General features: G+C 39.4%; 1 protein-coding gene across 1 annotated transcript in view; it reads right to left on the bottom strand.

The window, feature by feature from the left end:
• LOC147175491 (copine-8-like) overlaps nt 1-20,687 on the bottom strand; it is a 39,393-nt gene that overhangs the window by 16,741 nt on the left and 1,965 nt on the right. The window contains exons 3-10 of the mRNA XM_086073683.1: nt 15,386-15,426; nt 11,869-11,915; nt 10,155-10,258; nt 8,030-8,069; nt 5,058-5,134; nt 3,583-3,646; nt 2,449-2,552; nt 701-805 (exon numbers count right to left, since the gene is read on the bottom strand). Of these exons, the coding sequence (XP_085929809.1) occupies nt 701-805; nt 2,449-2,552; nt 3,583-3,646; nt 5,058-5,134; nt 8,030-8,069; nt 10,155-10,258; nt 11,869-11,915; nt 15,386-15,426 (582 nt within the window). The remainder of the gene's footprint in view (nt 1-700; nt 806-2,448; nt 2,553-3,582; nt 3,647-5,057; nt 5,135-8,029; nt 8,070-10,154; nt 10,259-11,868; nt 11,916-15,385; nt 15,427-20,687) is intronic.

The raw sequence follows: 20,687 nt of genomic DNA on the forward strand, positions 1-20,687 counted from the left end.
ATGGTTTTGTTTAATAAATAATTATCATGTTCAAACACATTTATACGTCACTCAATATTTATGATTTATAATACAGTGTATAAATATTGTAAAAAAAATTATATTACGATATTGTCTTATACTATTATCATTATTATATTATATTGTAATTACATTATTATAAAATTTTTATCACAGTACTATTATCATTATTTTCTTTTTACAATTTATTTTCTTTTACTGTATATTTTTTTATATTATTATCATTAGTATGTTTTTATATTGCTATTACTTTATTATTTCATTTTTATCACAGTAGTTATTATTATATTATACATGTATCGTAATTAATAAATTAATTGGTGCATTGTAACAGCTCAAAACGAGTAGAAAAAATCTGTCGCTTGTGACTTTTGAGGAGTATTTTGTTTGAATTAAAAATACATTAGTTGTATATTCTTTACCATTGTAATGTATTCATTTGTATACATAAACAGATTAATTATAAGTATGCTTTATACTACTTTTTTTCAGACCGATACCAGTACGAGTAATCACCGATACCGAGTACCGATACCTGTAGTACTTTTCAAACATAAAACTGTAAAAAATGACTTTTCTTTCTGACGCAGATTACGATGATGGCGAGGATTATTATTAATAACATGAATATTATCATTCCTCTTATGAGTATTCTGATAGATGAAACGTGATGGTGGACCTGTCGTAGTCGCCATTACAGAGCGCCCTAACGGGAATCTTGAAGGCCTGCCACACGGGATCCAGCGTGTTCTTCACCACTTCAGTCTTGTGGCAAATGGTGAACCTGCCAGACACACACACACGCACGCACGCACGCACGCACGTTAAGGTTTACGCACGTTGTCAGAGCTCCTTCGCTGAGCATTCCCGCCGCCTCCGTGGACACCAAAATCCGGACAAAAGCAGAATTGGATAAGTGGCAAGCCTGCTTTCCCTGCGGGGCCAACTACTTGCATGTCAGCACTTTCCTTTTAAAGTTGAGGGAAGCTTTACAATGGCCACAGTTTGACCCCGGGAACCAAAGGGTTCTAGTGCCATTATTCCATATTGGGACATTTTTGTCGCCATGATATTGCAGTGTGCCAACAGAGGCTCCTGATTGGCTGACAGAAACTCAAACAGTCAGGTGAGACGTGTCCATATTGAATAACAATTCTTTTAACGTTTTCATTTATTTTTATAGTTCATACTTTTCATAATCATTAGCATGATTGTGTTCGAAATCAATGTATTACTGAGAGTATTTTAAACGATAATTTTAATAAACTGATTTTTTAAAATTATTTTACATTATTACACATTTTTTGTAAATTCATTTTAGATTATTGAAATAATACACAATGTGATTTTATTATAGAATTGCTGAGATATTATTGTTATTAATATTATTATTACCTATTATTGATGATGATATTGTTATTGGCATTACTATAATATTTTTTCCCATGATATTATTATTAATAATTTTAATGTATTTTATAAAGTTTTTTTTTAATCATTTTGTATTTTTAAACCATTGAAAACAGAATACTGAACGATTATTATATTGTTAATTTGTGATTTTTCACATTTCGTTTTAAAATTACTCTACCCATCTTATAGAATGTTATAATTAATTATACATTTAATATTATAATTTAATTATATTTGTATTTTTTAATGTTGTATTTTTATTTCAAAATAATAATTGTAATTATTATTACATTTTTATTAATAATAATAATAATTATTATCATTATCATTATATTATTAACAATAATAATATGTTTTTATTATTATTATTAGTGTTATTATAGTAATGATAATTAATATTATTAATAATATTTTGTATTATTATTATTGACTAATGGACTAATTGGTATTTTTTTCCAGCTTGCTGGATGCCCATAATAATAATAATAACAATAATATTGCATCAGATTTATATAGCACTTTTCTATCTAATTAGACACTCAAAGACACTTTACAACGGAACGGATACATTATTCATGCACTCACACATCCACACTGTGGTGGCGGTAAGCTACTTAAGTAGCCACAGCTGCCCCGGGGCAGGCTGACGAAAGCGAGGCTGCCAGTGTGCGCCTACAGCCCCTCCGTCCACCACCAAACATTCGCACCTTCCATACACCAGCGTGAGTAGCACTGGAGGCAATGTGTGTGAAGTGCCTTGCCCAAGGACACATGACTTGGGGAGAGCGGGGATCGAACCGCCAACCTTCTGGTTACTGGCCGCCACATCGCGCGTGAATCTATACATCCAGTAAATATTATATAAGAACAACACATTGAGTGCATCTCGAGTGTACATGGCAACTTTCTGGAGCGTGAACATTTAGCGTCTATCTATGTGTGTGTGTGCGTGTGCGTGCGAGTATTTGCATTAGAGGAACGAGAGCGGATGCGAGCAGCAGCTTGTCAACTCACGATCCGTCTTCATTACTGCGGTAGAAGACGAGGAAAGGGTCCGACTTGCCAAAGAAGTCCTTCTTGTCCAATTTGTTGCCGCAGAACTGCAGCAGGACCGACTCCTGCCAGCATCGCGTGCACACAAACATACAGACATAAACACACCGCGTGACGGCTGCCATGGCGACAAAGTACGACGGGATGCTGCGAGGAGACTTTCCATTTGACTTAGTTTCATTGTTAACTAAAGCTTTCGGAGTCATTCAGTATTCATAATGCGGCCATCATTGCGATTGGTTTGTTGTTACAAGAAGTCACTCGCACTCACTCTTAATGAGCAAAACATTTTTGGAGAGTTTATTGGTATTAAAAATAAATAAAATCACACTCGAGAGGCCAAAATTCAGACTCTTGTTACCATGGCAACTAGAACATAGCGAATTATTGTAGCCGCCGTAAATCTCAATACAACATACATCATTGTTGAACGCATCTATAGCAGACGGTGGAAATAAATCAACAATATACACGCTGACATCATCATTTTTTCTTCTCGCGCTATATGTGGCAGCAGCAGCAGCAGCTATTTTTAGAAAGTCCGCTTTTGGACACTCGCCTTCTAATTTTAGCCCCGTTGGGAGCGTCCTCTGACAAACAAACACGAGGACTGCACTGAATTTAGGACATGAAGGACGTTTGTGTGTCGGAGCGTCTTTTGACTAACAAACCCTCACGGTGCGGTGCATTTAGGACACGTAGGACATTTTTGTGTTGAGGCGTCTCTTGACAAACTCTCTGTGGTAAATTTAGGACACTTAAGACGCTCGTGTCTTAGCGTCTTAATCAAATACAAACTCATTATGATGCATTTAGGACACGTAGGACATTTAAGTGTTGGCGCATCTCGTGACACACTCTGTGGTGCATTTAGGACATGCAGCAGGTAGGACATTTGCATCTATTGATTGACAAACGATCTCCTAATGTGTTGCATTTAAAACTTGTAGGACGTTTGTGTGACAAGGGCGTCAGGTGACAAACACTCTCTCGATGGTGCATTTAGGACACGTAGGTCGATTGAGTGTCGAAGTGTCTACGGACAAAAACTTTGTGTTGGGCATTTAGAGGACGTAAGACGTTTGTGTGTCTCACCCGGCAGTTGCTCAGCTCCTCAGCTCTCACGATAAACGTTCCGCATTTCTTCCCAGGAATTCCGCTGCAAAAAACAAACAAATGAAAAAACACACCATGACAAGTAGCTTAGCTTAGCATCACAAGACACTTTTCAGTCCTCCATTTTTCTTTCTAAATTTGTGCAAAGTTCCAGAAAAGTGGAAAATTAGGAGACTCCCGAGTAGATGTTTGATGGCATACCCTGATAACAGATGCCGTTATTAACTCATTCACTGCCATAAATTCTTGTTTTTTTTAAAGATTATGAAAAATTAGGGCCGATAGGCAATTACATTTTTTTATTGTAATTAATCGTATGACTTCACTAGTTAACTCACGATTAATCGCAAATTTGATATCTGTTCTAAATGTACAATGAAAAACATTTCTAGGTTTTCATACTCTTGTTAACAAAAGTAGAAAAAAAATTTAAACTAATAGAAATAGTTACAATTAATTTTTGACGTTTATAGCCGTCAATGGCAGTGAATGAAAAAAAAAGAAAAAAAGATTATTTAAATTTTGGGGTGTCAGGTGAATAAAATTGAAATCGTAATTAATCGTATGACTTCACTTGTTAACTCACGATTAATCACAAATTTGATATCTGTTCTAAATGCACAATAAACAAATTCTTGCTTTTCATACTCGTGTTAACAAAAGAGGAAAAAAATGTTACACTAATAGAAATAGTTCAAATTAATTTTTGACGTTTTTAGCCACCGCGACCCTTGTGAGGACAAGCGGTACAGAAAATGGATGGATGGATGGACGTTTTTAGCCATCAATGGCAGTGAATGAGTTAAAGTACGCTAGTAGATTTTTAGACCGCTAGCTTGCGTTACCTTAGTGTGCAGCTAGCAGATGTTTGCTGGCAAGCTAGCATATCTGGCTGTACAGACGCTTGCTAGCTGTCCCAAGTTGATGATAGCAAGCTAGTAAACTGGTAACGTGTCATTTATTTGACATTACCCTCTTAGCAGATAACAGCTAGCTGACTGGAATAGAGTCATTTGATGTTAGCGTGCTAGCTGGTAGCAGGCTCACTGAGCAGCTACCTTGGTCATTACAGTTTATTTCTTCACATTCTCTTTTATTGTTTGTATTCCATACTATTTTATTATTTATTGAAAATAGAAACAATTGTGATTTTTTTGGGGTGGGGGCTGGAACAATTAATTTCAACAAGGAAAATTGATTTGATATGAAATACGTTTCAAGTCACAAATTAAAATCGTATGTCAAGGTTCCACTACTCAAGGCTCAAAATAAGCGGTTTCAGAGATCCGAGTTAACACATTTAGATTTAGGAATATTATTATTATATATTCAAAGTTTTGATCTGAGACCCAACTCTCGTCAGTATTGCAACAAAAACAAAAGGAATTGACCTTTGACCTTGCCGTTCCAATACTTTTGGACGGGACTGTAAATGGTCTTGTTGTGCAACTCACATCAAAGCTTTCTCCAGACGGCTTCCCAGCGAACCCACAATCTCGCCCAGCGTGCAAAAGGCCTGGCCTAGGAAATCCTACAGGGGCAAAAACCACCAAAAAAAAAACAAAGTTAGATGATAAATATGCTACGAAAAACATAATGTACACAAAAATATATTTTCCACACAAAAAAAAGTGAGCCCAGTCAAAGACCTTCATGTTCATGTTTGAGTTGTTTTTACTATCGTTTGGCAGATTTTACATGAATTCATTCATGTATCGCGACGCGTGCAGCACGGCGACCTACAGAGGGCAACTTCAAACCATCAGGCCGACCCGCGTGAACTTACATCTTCTCAATCTGCGTCTGCATTACAGAAAATGGATGGATGCATTTTTTTTTCCTTGTCGGAGGACTTCAATTTCCCAGCTGTCTTGAATGCAGCATGCTCGTTTTGACATGAGGAGGAGGCCCAGTAGTAGTGTCCTTGCTCATGTCTTGGGGGTCCTCCGCAAGAAGATTGGCTTCAGGAGCCTCAACAACAACAACAACAAGTCTGTGCAATGATATATACGCGCGCACACACTCACACGCGCGTTCGCGTCCCGCAGGCGCAAATCTGCTGCAAAGACGCCGGCCGCAACAGAGTCGCAACGCAGCAAGGTCCTCCTCCTCTTGACGACTAAGAAACATGACAAAAAAGCTGCGACCTTTCCAAGAGGAGCTCGCTGGAAATCAGATTCGACTGCAAATGCACGACAATGTATCCACTACGGACCTGAGGAGGTTTCTTATCATCGCTGGCTGACCATAAAAAAAAATAAAAAAATTAAAAAAAAACTCTAAATTTCATTATTTAAAAATGATTGACTACAGAAAATAACAAAATAAAATATAGATGGATACATTTCTAATTTATTGTGTCTGAACTGAAGAGAACGATTGAAGCAATGGTAGCTATTAGAAAAACGGCCAGCGGGTGGCAGCAGATTATAAGAGATCAACCAGGGCCATGTTGCAAAAAAAAGCGGATTTCCCCACAGTTCTATACAAATTTGTGATTAATGATGAAACTTAGCTATATTCTAATGCTAATTGCTCCAAAATGGAAACAGATACAAATACACTTTTTTTCATGGTGAAAGAAGAGACTCGTGTTTTTATAGCAATAGAACACAATATCCTGTGGGTCTTGCAAAATCAGTCAAAATCCAGTAAACCAGCGTGGAGCGAAGTGTGTTGCTTCAGTGAAAATGGCTGGGAGTGAATGAGTTAAAAAGCATGTTTTTTTTTCAAATTTACTCAGTTTTACTTTTTTTTTTAATGTAATTGAGAAGCAAGTACCTCCAAATGTTGAGGGTTTTTGGTCATCTTTTATCATCCTCGCCCATTAAAAGTATCTCCAAATTTTGAGATTTGTTTCCTCTTTTAATGTCATTACCTAATGAAAAGCGTTTATTTCCAAATGTGCTGATTTAAAAAATACATTCGTTGTTGTCATCGCCCAATGAAAACATGTCCTGTCCGTATCTATATCCAATTCAAAGCACAAATATCGAGTCACATTTTCATATTTTGTTACCACCCAACTAAAAAGCATGTTGACATCTGCATGCCGCCACAGTGGATTTGCACTGACCCCCCCCCCCCCCCCCACACACACTTTTTTTGTCAATTTTGTTCTCAGTCCCCCCCACTGTTTTTCATGTAAAACATGGATTGATTGTTTCTCAATGATTTTTGGGGGGTTCATTTTATTTTATGGTACATTTCATATTTCTTCACACAAATAGGCTATTGGTCTGTCCACATGTGAAAAATTACTCACCAATCTAAAGTGCTGAAAATGGCTGAAAAGCGATAACATGACCTACTACTGGCCGTGCCGTGTGCGTTTCAGCATTCATTAGCAAAATAAACGAGATTGAAGTATTGTCCATGTCAGGATAAAAGAGAAAGTAAAAGATCTTAATTCCACATAAGTGCATGTTGTGTTCCGCGCACACGGACCCTGCGGCCATCTGCACAAGGTACGTAAACAAACATACAACTGAGCTCCTGTACTTGTGATCTTTGATGAAAAACGTTTTGTTTTTGTTTGTTTATGATGAAGGTGTTATTTATAGCCAGGCAAGTGGATAGGGGACGCGTTTGTGGACAAGGGGGCCGATCTGCAATCCCACACACCGCAGCGCTGACAGGGTGCATCCAAGCATCCTCTGCCTTCATGCTGCGCTCAGATGGAGCCCCGGGGCATTATGGGAGGTAAAATATGGGGAAAGGGGCTGAGAGGTTCGCACCCTCGGCCACCAAGATGAAGGGGAGGAGGTGTTAGGGTGTGGAAGGGGAAATTCTATTTGGACAGGAATGAATAGCTGCAGGGGCGATCAAAGCATGTACAGTATCTCCAAAGCTTGCAGTTTATTCTTGTGGAATAATAAGCATGCATCTACAATTTTTTTTTCTTTCATTTTAGCGTCACTATCCAATAAAAAGTATACATCTGCAGTTTTGGCACTTTATTTATTTATTTATTTATTTTTAAAGATTAATTGCCATTCAGTACATTACAGCAATTAAAAATATAAATATTAATTATATATATATATATATATATGTGTATTAATATTTATATATATATACGTATAATATTTATATTTTTAAGGAGCATAAAAAACCATTGTGTATATATATATATATATATATATATATATATATATATATGCAATGTTTTTTTCAACATGCAAGGTTTTCATTAGACTGTAACGTGTGTCTATATATATACACTGGAATATATATATATATATATATATATATATATATATATATATATATATATATATATATATATATATATATACACTGTATACTCTATACTTGAAAAAAACATTGCCAAACGTAACCTATGATAAAAATCTAACTGCGTAACTTTTTAAAAGACAAGGCATTATTCAACTGACATTAATAATAAACAGACAGAGACACTCACATGTTTGGAGAGATTGTCACTCTTGCAGTCCAAGTCGTACCTGTGCAGAGAAGAGTGAAACAGTCAAGGTTAAAACACCATTCGAATCCCATTTTGATGGCACGCTCCGCCCACACACAAACACGAAAACTCAAACGTTCCCCAATTTACCGTCGGCCATCTGTCTGGTGTACGTGATCTAAATGTGGAAGCAAATGGATGAAATGTCAGCTGGCAACGACCCAAATGAGCCCCAAACAAGCATTTGAAGCCAAAATGGCAGCCGTCCTGTGTTTTTTTTTCCGGCAGGGCTTCCTCAGACTTTTCGCTGGGTCTGCACATGACGTCGGCCAAAATTCATGTTGGTAAGACAAACTGGCTTTGGGGGCTGAATTTGCCCCAAAAGAAGAGTGGTTAACTTCATTCGACAAAAGTGTATTTTTTTTGACCACATGATGAAAACAAACACACCTTGGAGTAGGTAACGACGTGGAGATGCTTCGTGTGTACGTGAGTGTGTGCTGGCGGCACGAGGCACAGGTGCGCGCTTCATGCGTTCCGTTCGCCTCTGTCACTTTGGACGCCTCATGAATCATTCATGTGAACCCGTTTCATAATGAGACATGCCGACAAGTGTGTGTGTGTGCGAGTGTGAGTGAGTGCGCACGCGGCGTGTGTGTGCGTGAGAGCGAGAGCGATAGTGAAGGGAAGGGAGACATTGAAAACAAAACAACATGATGGATGCATGTTGATTCGACCATGCACGCACGCACGCACACGCACGCACGCATACACAAAGATATCCCGCGGCACCTTGCGGGCACAAATTTGTAGATGACATCACTTGGCACGGGGCCACATAGGATTCCGCAACTAGTAGATTTTACTAGTAGCAACAAAATGGCCTACTCGTGTTTGGAAATAATTTTTTTTACTTGATTTCCTTGCTTAAGCTGCAGTATATACTGCGGGGGAAATACATAAAAAAAAAAAAAAAATATATATATATATATATATATATATATAAATGCACTCATTCAAAATATTTAAAAAATACAAAATAAAAATAATTAATAATTCCCTTTGTATTAATATAGTGTAAAACAATTATTATCATCATTATCAATATTTGTATTACTATTATTATCTACTTATGTTATTATGTTGGATGTCCATTCCTTGTCCAGAAACCAAAACCACTGTTAAACTAAAAGTAAGAAAAAGATCATATTAATAATAATAGAAAATGTCATGTAAAACTGACAAAATTGTAATTTAGATTGTCTTTTTATTTATTTATGGATGTATTGTCTTTGAGTGTTGAGTTTTTTTCCAGGTTCATACTGCCCCACCTCCCTCCCCTTTAAAGGAGTGGAGCTTGAGCTTTGTTGTTTTCCTGTCCCCCTTCCATAAGGTTTTTTTTTTAATCATCGAAGACCCGAAGGGTGCTGAAAAGCGACCCGACAGGCTCCCCCATTATACAGTAATCTATTAAAATTAATTAAGTAATGAATTTTGAAAATTGTTTGATAATTTTTTCTAATCTGTTTAATTTGTAGTGTTTTGAATGTTTGAATTTGTTGTTGTTGTTTTTTCAAAATTGAATGTATTTATGTATTTATTAAAAAGAAAACGTTTCAATATTTTTTGTGACCGCTTTTGTGAGGACTCTTAAAGTAAAAATTCTGTAATACAAAAAAGGTTTACGCAGCATTTTTTTTTTTTTTTTTACAATTTAGAATTTCCTACCATGTACTCCATTTCCCCCTCCCATAATTTTGGTTCTTTGACTTTAGTAATGACAATAATGACTTGAAGTGTGCCATCTCCTCCTCAGGATGTGTTCCTGGTGATGGACACCTCAGACTTCCATCATCGTCTCCACAAAACGCCTTCAAGTCAAATTGACTTATTTTTCTTCTCCGAGTGCAACCGAGCGGAATGAGAACGCTGCTCGGGAAAAAAAAAAAAGTGACAAGAAAATGTGTCTTTTATTTAAAAGGCGGAATAACGTACATTTCCCTCCCGCACACAGCATGAATATTTCACGCTTAGCTTTGCTCCAATACATGGAGAACAGTACGCACACGCGCACACACACGCGCACACACACGCGCACACACACACGAATCAATGGTTAACTCACAAGTCAAAACGTAGATTCTGCCTCTCCTCAAAGAAATAATCCAAGATGAACTTGCGCACAAAGTCAGGGTTGAGTGTGTTGTCGATCACTTCTGTCCTGCCAAACTGTAAAAACAAACGAGAAAAACGTAACAAAATAAATATATTGCATATACACGTTTATCATATATGCTACAGTTGCTAAATTCAGTAGAACACTGTAAAAAAGGATGCTAAGATGATAATTGTCAAAGAATACAAGAGCAGTATGAGTGTCTGAAATAATCACGACAACAGCTGAACAATTTTACATTTAAATTCTTTCTCTCTCCCATTTCCTATCAACTCTTCAGCTGTCCTGTTTAAAGGCTAAAAACAAAAGAGCATATATAAAACATCAGACAATTTAAATATGTTTTTTTGCATAATCCAAATTTCCAGTATTAAACAAATTCAAAATAACTATATATTTTTTTTATTGAGAATACACATTCCTTTTCTGGACACCCAAAGAACAGGGAAACAGTTTTTAAAAAAATGCAATTAAAAACACACAAACACACACACACATTAAAAATGAATTAAAATGAAACAAAACAAAAAAAAACCTACAACAATTTATTTAAAAAAATGCACAAAATAATTAAATAAATGCATACACACATACATAAATAAACCAAAAAGGAAAATAATTGAGAAATAAAATATTTAAAAAATTATTTAGATTTTAGAGGTTAAAAAAAGGGGGAAAAAAAGCTTTTAAAAATTCACAAAATTCATTTATTCATTAATTATTATTTACTAATTAAAATAAAAAATAAAATAATAGTAAAAAAATATTAAGAACATTAAGCTAAGAATACAAATGAATAAAATTAAATTAAAATAAAGGAAGATTACAAAAATTACAAATTTTCCTTTTTTTCTATTTTAAAACTAGGCAAATAAAACATTAAAACTTACATTAATTAGATTTCATTTTTGTATTCTACAAAAATAGTGTGAAAAAACAACAAACTGAAATACTATTGAAATGTTAAAATGAAATACATAATACAAAAATGTAGATTCTTTTAAAATGAAATATTAAATAAAAATGTATAACCATAGTCGCAAACAATTTCCCTTTTTGATGAACATTGCCATCTCAAGAATTGTTCCAAACCAGTGCTACTTAATAATTTCCTGCTACGTCCGCCCATGAAGAAGAAAATATTCCTAATCTCCCAAATCTCTGATACGACTATAATAGTACAATTTGTCTATGAAATTGTTATGAATACAGGTATGCATAACATTGCATACCTGTATTCATAACAATGCATAACACGACACACACATGCATAACACGTGCCACCCCACTATTTGAAATAGGCTGGTTTCAAACGTGTGCGATTGTTGCGTTTGCTGCCGTCCACACAAGCGGACCTTTCATGACGCCATCGCCTGCAACGCCACCGCATCCCACTTGGGACACAATTACACCAATACGGACTTTGCCCATTAGACAGCATCAAAGAGGCGCGCTAACCTGCGCGCTGGCATTTGTGCGCCTTCCCGTGTGAGATGCATAAAACATTTGTTGACAACTAAACACCGCAAGAAACGTTTCATCCCCTAGTGGCGCAAAAACTGTGAAAACAACAGTCTTGTTCTGATTGTCGCTGTCTCCAAACAGTCAGCAGCCACCATTTTATAGCAAAACAAATAAATAAAGAATGTCATTTGTGACTCACCTCTCTCCATTCCCTGTTTGCTATCCCCTGAGTGTACAGCACACAGACTGCGGAGAGGAGGACGAGATGGAGAGAAGACTTGAAAGACAACATTTCAACAGTGACAACTTCATGTTGACGAGCTGAGAGCGTGTTTCCCCCCGGACGGCGTCGTGGCGGGAAAACTCCCTAATTAAATGTCACTAGAAGTTTGCCTTGCAGCGTGATGATATGTCAGTGGGGGGGGGGGGGGGGGGGGGGGAGGATGGAGGGAGAGAGGATGGGGCGGGCGAGGTTGTTGTTTGCGTAGGTGGGAGAGGAAAAACGAGGTTAGAGTGCGGCGGAATGTCCTCATTGAGTGAGGACGGTCGATAATATTGACATGCGAGCGTCTCACGTCCCTCGGGGGAGTCTCCGTGTTGTTGTTTTTTTTTTCCCCTGTGAAGACGGCGCGCTGGTGGAAAAGCACAGCGAGGCGATCATCCGGCACTAAAGTGACATTTCATTAGCATTGGCGCCGACGCCGCGACTGTACTGGAGATGTGCTCGTCTCACCAAGTGTGAGGAAATGATGTCATAGTGAAGAAGGTTCGAGAAGAGCGAGCCATCTTTTTTTTTTTTTTTTGTGATGGTTTTTAGCGTCAGGTCCGTTAGGCTGTTTGTATGTGTTGATGCGCTACGTAAGTTAAAGTTGAAGTTGTTTGGCGGTTTTACAATCGTCGTAACATTGATGCTAATTTCATTAGCCCATATTAGACACTATGTTAGCAATTAGCATTGATGATGTTAAATGACATCGTATTGAGAAAGGTTTGAGAGCAGATGGTAATCATCATTTAGGGCAACTTTGATACTTTGTATGTTTGAAAGTTGAAGTTGTTTGAAGGTTTACAATCGTTGTAACTAAATCGTTGATGCTAAATTCCTGTAAAATACACTCTAAAAAGAGAATTGTTGACCAACTTAATAAAATTGCTTCAAGTGGTAACACACAATTGAATTAAGTTAATCCAAAATGAATATATTAAGTTTAATTAGTTATAACTTAATATATTCATTTTCTCTCTCTGCCTCCCTTCCTCTGTGTGAGCATCTGAGTTTTCCTCAATTCAAGTGTGTTTAAAGTGAGTGGGAGGGGTGAAACTATTTTTTAAGTTTTTGAAAAGTCTCTATATAACAAAATGTTGTCGAGTCTGGCCTGTATAAACATGGGTTCAATGGAGTTAAACCATCTCAACACAGTGTACGCGTTAGGGCAGACGAGGTTGAACAAAAAAGTTGCGAGAACATAAAAACGGATGAACACAACATTGTGGAGTGACTTCATCAGTCTACTGGAATCTAAGTAACTGAGCCAGTCAGTTAGTAGGAATGTTAATTGTCATTAAGGACAGCTTCTTTATTTAAATGTATTTAATTTAATTTGCTCGAGCATAAACGTGGAGGTACACAACACTGTGGAGTGACCAAATGTTAAAGACGTGGTGCTAATTGATACTTAAATGGGAGGATGGGAGCCTTTTCTTTTCAGAGTCACGGAACAAATTAAATGCGTAAGTCAAGGTAGCTCTTTTTGGGGAACCTCGAGCGGAGGAGGAAGGATGAGCGTCCTCGCCGGGCACAACGTTTATACAAGGAGGCACTTGTGCTGCGTCCATGTCTCTGCTATGCTGACAGTCACTGGCCACAGTCACACAGCATTAGAGCGCCTCAGCACACACGCACACACTCACACACACGCACGGCTACATATTCAGGGCCTCGGGCACACGCTGGCGTATTCATATTAGCTTATAAAGCCGGATGAAATTCCACTGTTTGTGCATATTGCCGCTCTTCCATATGCACATGTGCGTGCGATTTATACTTCAGGAAACTGGGAGGAAAAAAGATGAAAAATGATTACGGAAAACGCCCCCAAAATCCAATCGGAATGATGCCACAGTCGCTCTTTGTCTTATTTAATTTCATGTAATTATTATTTCTATACTTAAGTAATACAAATGATATAATATATTGTCGCTGCTATGTGGGAAAAAATCGTATGTCCATTGTTTTAATTTTAAATGTTTACGTTTTTGCGATGAAATTGAATGCAGGCATCCCAAAAACGTAAAAAAAAAGAGAAAAATTGGACCTACGTTTTTTTTCACCTACCCTTACTGTACATATCAAACTAGATCAATAAACAGAAAATGTGTGGCTACGCATGGATTTTTGTAAACATCAAAGACAATTCAGGGTCTTCATTGAACTTAACGTAAACACAATTTTGAGCGTTCAGTGAGCCTGACATCAACATCAAAGACAATTTGTACATGAGGTTCGTTCAAGACTTGAAAATGTCTTTGATGTTCATTTACATGAGTTTCTTTGATGACGAAATGGCCTTTAATGTTTATATCAGGCCACTGGCAGTCCACCAAAGAAATGTCGATGTTTACAAAAGGAACAATTAGATTAAATTAAACAACTCAGAATTGTCTTCAATGTTTAAAAAAAAAGTTACATTTATGCTAATTGAAGACTCAAAATTGTCTTTGATATTTCTCAGGCTCACTAGACTGTAGACTCGGACATCGTCACTTCCCAATGTTGTGAGCATCCACTTTATGTTTCATGACTTATTTGTCGAGCCCGGTCTGCATCAGCTCTGACATTATGTGGAGATAGCATGTTTAATACAGAGTCATTTAACTACACGCTGACATGTAGTCGCTCCACAATGTTGTTTGTGTGCATCCATGTTTATGTTCCCAGTAGCTAGATCACTTTTTTGTCTCTCCCTCGTCCGCCTCAAACCTTACATTAAGTATAGTTGAGGCATGTTTGATGACAATAAGCATTCCATTTGATTGACAAAGCCATTCCACAGTGTTGTGTCTGTCCATGTTTATGTTCCAGAGAGCTATGTAAACTAGCAATCTGACTCAGATCTTACATCGGGGAGGCAGTGTCTTGACAGTTAGTGTTCCAGTAGCCTGACAAGTGGTCACTCCATAATGTTGTGTGTGGCCATGTTTAACTTCTAGGTAACTACATGACATATTCGTCCTGCCAATTTGCCCTGGATCTTATGTTATGTGGAGACATTTATAGTGTTCCAGTAGACTGACAGCTGGCATAGCCACAATGTTGTGTGCTTTAATTTTTATGTTCTGGTGTGTGTGTGTGTGTGTGTGTGTGTGTGTGTGTGTGTGTGTGTGTGTGTGTGTGTGTGTGTGTGTGTGTGTGTGTGTGTGTGTGTGTGGTCTTGTTTTTGTTACACAGTGGGGCCAACATTTCCGGATTTCCCAGTGTTCTGGGGCTCACCTGTCCATATAGGGCCCCACAAGTTTAGACCTCTTTTCTGAGGGTCAAGACTTGGTTTTAGAGATTCGGTTTGAATTGGGTTATGGTTGAGGTTAGGGTAAGGAATAGGGGGAGGCAATAATTTTTTTAGGTTGGGGTTAGAGGAAGGGGCTAGAAAATGCATTATGTCAATGAGGTGGCCCCGCAAAGATAGTACAACAAATGTGTGTGCGTGCGTGTGTCTCACTGGGATCTGATTTGGAGAAGGTGTCTCGGTCCAGCAGGTTTCTAGAAAGCAAGAAAATAAGAGACAAGCATTAGCGCTAATTGAAAAGCATCTTAATTAAGCTTCCTCAGCCAACGCCGACAAACAATCAAAGACTCTTCCCCGACTGACGGCCTTTGATTGGTTGCCGCTGAGGCAGCAGCATTAAAGAGACTCCAGAATGCAACATAAAGTGGAGCTTATTAAATATTTCAGGCGCGCAGCAGCCTGTTTTCTCTCTCTTTTTGCCTTCCCTCAGCGGCGGGCGCCATCAAATTTACATGACGCCGCCATCTTGGCTCTTCGGGACCAACGGGGAGGAGGAGGAGGAGGATGAGGATGAGGATGAGGGTGAGGAGGAGCACCCGACACAGAGCAGCTGCTCTGAACTGAGGAAATCAATTAAAGATGAGCTCGGAGGGGGACCCAAAGTGTTATGTCACGTACAAAAGCAAAAGGATTTGGATATAACACAACAATAGGGTGCTGACGTGCCGCAATGAAGACCAATAAGGCTGAATTATAACACAATTAAAACCAATGTGGTTCTGGTATAATGCAATTAAAATAATGAGGTTCCGATATAACAAGTGAAAATAATCAAGTTTTGTAAGTAGCATTATGTCTGACAGGAAGTAGTACCAAAAGAAGAATTCTGAACATCAGGAAGTAGAGACAAAAGAATTTTTTTTTAATTCATAATTGTCATACAATGACACAGGAAGATATAGGCCGACTGTATTTTGCCTACCGAAGTCAATGCAGTGAACAGGCTCTAGCACAGGAAGTTATGTTCTGCTTACAGGAAGTACTACAGAAAGTAGAATTATGGCCGATAGGAAGTAGAATTACATCTGACAGAAAGAAGCACTGGAAGTATCACAGACTGAAGAATAAAGGAAGTAGCACAGTCATGAAATTAGGTCTAAAAAGTACAACAGGAAGTAGTACTACCGTCAACAGGAAGTAGTACATGAAAATGCATTATAGTCATCAGGAAGTAAAACAAGAAAGTGGATTACGAATGTTTGGAAATGGTAGAGAAAGTACAATTATAGTCAACCAAAAGCGGCACAGGAAGTAGCAAAGAAGTTGTAATAGTACAACAAGTAATATTATGTCTAGCGCAGAAAGTAGGATTGCGGACAATGTAGCACAGGAAGTTGAATTACGTCCAACATGAAGTAGCACAGGAAGTAGAATTACACCTGATAGAAAGAAGCACAGGAAGTAGCACACAAGACCAATGACATGAATCAGGAATTGGCACAGAATTTGGTCCGACAGGAAGTACTACAGGAAGTAGTATTAGCATCAGGAAGTAGCACAGGAAAATGTATTGGAAGTGGTAGAGGAAGCACTGCACAAATATGGTCAACAAAAAGCAGCACAGGAAGTAGGATTAGAAGAAGGTAGAATTACGCCTGACAGGAATTAGCACAAGTTGCATTGCAGCCAACAGTAGGCAGGACAGGAAGTTGTAAGGGAGACAGAATTATGTCCAACGGGCTTGACAGGAAGTAGCATTAGCATACTACAAATGAGAATTCATATAGGGCGCCATTGCCCATTGACAGAGTGTGTGCGCGCGATGTGCCAATGCCAGCAGTTGCTCCGTGTTGCTGATGGGGCTGTGAAGGAGTGTTTGGTGAGGGTGTTGGGGTTGTTTGGATGATGAAGCTATCATGCTAGCTGCGGGGCGAGCGCGGGCGTCGCTCGTGTCCCGTCCTGTCCCGTCCCACATGACAGGCGGCCAGCACCGTGCAGCCGCTGATGTCAAGTGATGTTTCTGGATCAGGCTCTCGGCTTCTGCTGATCCCAGCGTTGCCCAGATGGTACCAACAAGCACCCCCCCCCCCCCCCCCCCCACGACCACCCTCCAAACTCTATCCCCCAAAGCTCCCTCCCTTAAATAAATGATAATAAGCCGACGGGATGGCGTCCAAGCGCTTCACGAGTGTGTGGGAGTGAGAAGTGGGAGATAAAAAGCCAAGAAATAAGGCAGCAAGCAATTACAATATAAAAGTGCGTGTGCGTGTGTACCTGATTGTGGTCGTGATGCGGGTTAAAAAAAAAAAAGGGAAAAAGGGAAATGGTGTCCCACGGCGGGAGGCCCCGGCTGAGTGGCCCGACACGCATCAAACATTTACGGCAGCGTTCCCTCCCGACACCAGACTTACATTTGAATTACATTTGAACTCCCACTCGCGACTCGTCACGAGTTCGCCGTAACATGGCCGCCCGCCGCTTAAAAGCAGCTTTTGACGCTAAGCCATATGAGACCGCAACCTTTTATGCTTAAAAAAAAAAAAAAAGACACAAGTTGAAATTAGACATGTTTACACACGTAACAAGAACGATGTATTAAACGACTCAACTGCGGATTGGGGAGGCATCGACTGTACACAACATTGTGGAGTGACCACCTGTCAGATTCTACCAGAATACTAATTGTTACTGAAGATGCAATCGCCACATAAAGTGAGCTCCAAGGGAGACTTGGCATACGTTTTGAGTTGTGTCGCTAACCGGAACACAAACAAAGACTCATACAACATTGTGGAGCGACCACGTTTGAATCTACTGGAATGCCGATTGCTAGAAAATCCGCCACCTGCATATAACGTGGGACCCGAAGCAGACTAAGCGGAGCTAACAAGTAGCAGGGATCCCCTGAACATAAACATGGGCACACACAACAGAGTGAGAAGAAAAAGAAGAAGAAGAAGAATTGGAGGCGGTCCAAAGCTTGCCCAAGTTAATTTGGAGTTCCTTTTATGATCTTTTATGACGGCGAACACGGCACCGGGCGGGATAAAAGTGCGGCGGGAAAAGTGGGTCAGACTGGAAAACAACTAACTCATTTTGACTTGAATGACCACAAGGGTGCCATTTTGTCCAAAGCCTTTAAGACCTTATCAGCCAGCCTGTTACCGTCAGCGCTTTTCCGCCTTTTTCTCTGTATGAAGTGAACCGCACAAAACATTGCGTCATAATGGCAATTTCAATTCATTTCCGATACTTCTAAAAAAAAAAAAACACACACAATGAAATACATGAATGACAGCAGACGTCATTTACTGTGTTGCAGTGAAAACACAAAGTTATGGAAATACACTGGCTTTGCTGGGTTTTGTGTGAAAAAGGGTGTATCTGTTTTGTAGGTTCTCTGTGTAGGAGGTTTCAGTCTCATGGCACTTTTACACTGCTTCTGATGGCAGGATGGTGGTGATATCTTGATTTGCTGGGTTGTGTATGAAATTACAAATGCAGTAGCCTCTGTTGCGACGATGTTAAAAATCTTAAACCCAATTTTAGAGGCATTTTCCCCTAGTGTTCCTTTTTTCCTCATGTGGCTTTGTGTTCTAAAGTGGAAATTTTGCAGAATCTCTGTGTAAAAGGCTTTAGGCTCAGGACACTTTAGCGCTGCTTCTGATATCTAGCTTCGCTGGGTTAAATGGGAAAATTCTAATGCATGCATCTGTTAAGATTATGATTGGGCAATCTTCAGCCATCTCTGTTTGAAAAGTCAAACCCAATTTTAGAGGCCTTTTTTTTCCCCCCACTGTCCTCTTTTTCTCATGTGGGTTTGCTGGGTTTTATATGAAAGAGACCAAATCGGATATGCTCTGAAGTGACAATTTTGCAAGATGTCTTGTATAAAAGTTACCCTTAGACTAATTTCCCCCCCTGCCTGTAAAAGCAGAAGTTTTAGTGCCAGATTTTCCCATGTGGCTTTGCTGGATTCTGTGTGAAAGACAAACTCTCCAGTGATGGATCCGAAGCGGAAATTGAGCAAGATCTAGCTTTAAGTCTTAAACCCATTTTTACACAGTCTATAAAAGTGAGTTTTTTTAAATTTATTTCCATGTCGCTTTGCTGGATTCTGTATGAAAGACACAAAATGCAGGAACTACAATTATGGCTCTGATGCTGCAATTTTGTGAGATATCTGTGTGAAAGGTCCGCAAGTTAATTACACAGCTTTCAAAAGCAAGGATTTTTTTTCTGTCTTCCCACTTTTTTTTTACATGCAGGTTTGCTGGCTTTCGCATGAAACATCTTAAAGCCAATTTTACACCGACTATGATTTAAAAAATCTGTTATGGCTCAAAAGCAGCAATTTTGCAGGATACCCGTGTGAAAGTCTCAAATGATATTTCTGAAGTACTGTTCGAGCGCTGATGCACGGACTCTGTGTGGAAGAGATGATGGACAACAATTGCGCAATACCATATTGATCTTTTTGATCAAAAAGCGCCAATACAGTAGTCCGCATTGATCCCACCCCTTAAAGGTTCTTCTTCATTGCTGTTATTGCACGCATGGTGTCCTCTTTCTTCACCTAGGCGAGGGAAGCGAAACATTGGCGCTGACACATCGACCCGCCTCCCAGTGGGTCAGCGGGGAGTCTTCGATGGCGCCACATCTCAACGCGTCAATGCTTCCGCGCCACCTTCTGCGGGCCCGAAATGTCAGGCGGCTCGAACTCCACAATGCGCTCGGACCCGAGACAGGCGGCGGCGGCGGCGGCGGCGGCGGCGGCGGCGGCGGTGGCGGCGGCGGCGGCGGCGGCGGCGGCCGTGTGATCTTTGACGCTCTGACTTTCCCAACATCTGCGGGGTCGCTCGATGCCGTCTGCTCACGACACGCCGTCACTCAAATGTGCGTGTGTGTGCGTGTCAGTCCTTCTGCTCTGGAGTAAATGTGAAGCCGACATGGCGAGGCGACTATCTTGCAGACATTACGCACCACAGCAAAGTGAGAAAATGACCAGCACATGCAGAAAAGGGGGAAGCATTTTAGGTGGGGCAGGGGAATGAAATGTATTTTGATGTCAGCAGGGGGAAGCTCTAGAAATGGAAAATATGGCCGCTTCAAACCAAAAATGGCAGACCTCCTGTGTCTTTTCAAGCTGGCTTATTGAGATTTTTTGGTGGGTCTATTCATGAATGACATGTCAACCAAATTTCATGCTACTGAGTGAAACTTAGTTTTACAAAGGTTCGCGACAAAGGCACTAGTGAATCTAAAATGGCTGCTTCAAACCAAAATGGCAGACTCCCTGTGTCTGTTCGGGCGTGGCTCATTGAGACTTTTTTGTGGGTCTACTTATGGGAGATAAGCCGGCCAAATTTTAAGTTGTTAAGTAAAGTTAGCTCCAGTAGCTAAATTTTTAGGGTTATTGGGTGTCTTACTGATATAAAATGGCTGCTTAAAACCACAATGGCGGACATGCTGTGTCTTTGACATGCCCACCAAATTTCATGTTGCTAAGTGAAAC

The sequence above is a fragment of the Leptonotus elevatus genome, chromosome 4 (assembly GCF_054856555.1).
Source record: "Leptonotus elevatus isolate MCC_2025b chromosome 4, RoL_Lele_1.0, whole genome shotgun sequence".
Lineage (NCBI taxonomy): Eukaryota > Metazoa > Chordata > Actinopteri > Syngnathiformes > Syngnathidae > Leptonotus > Leptonotus elevatus.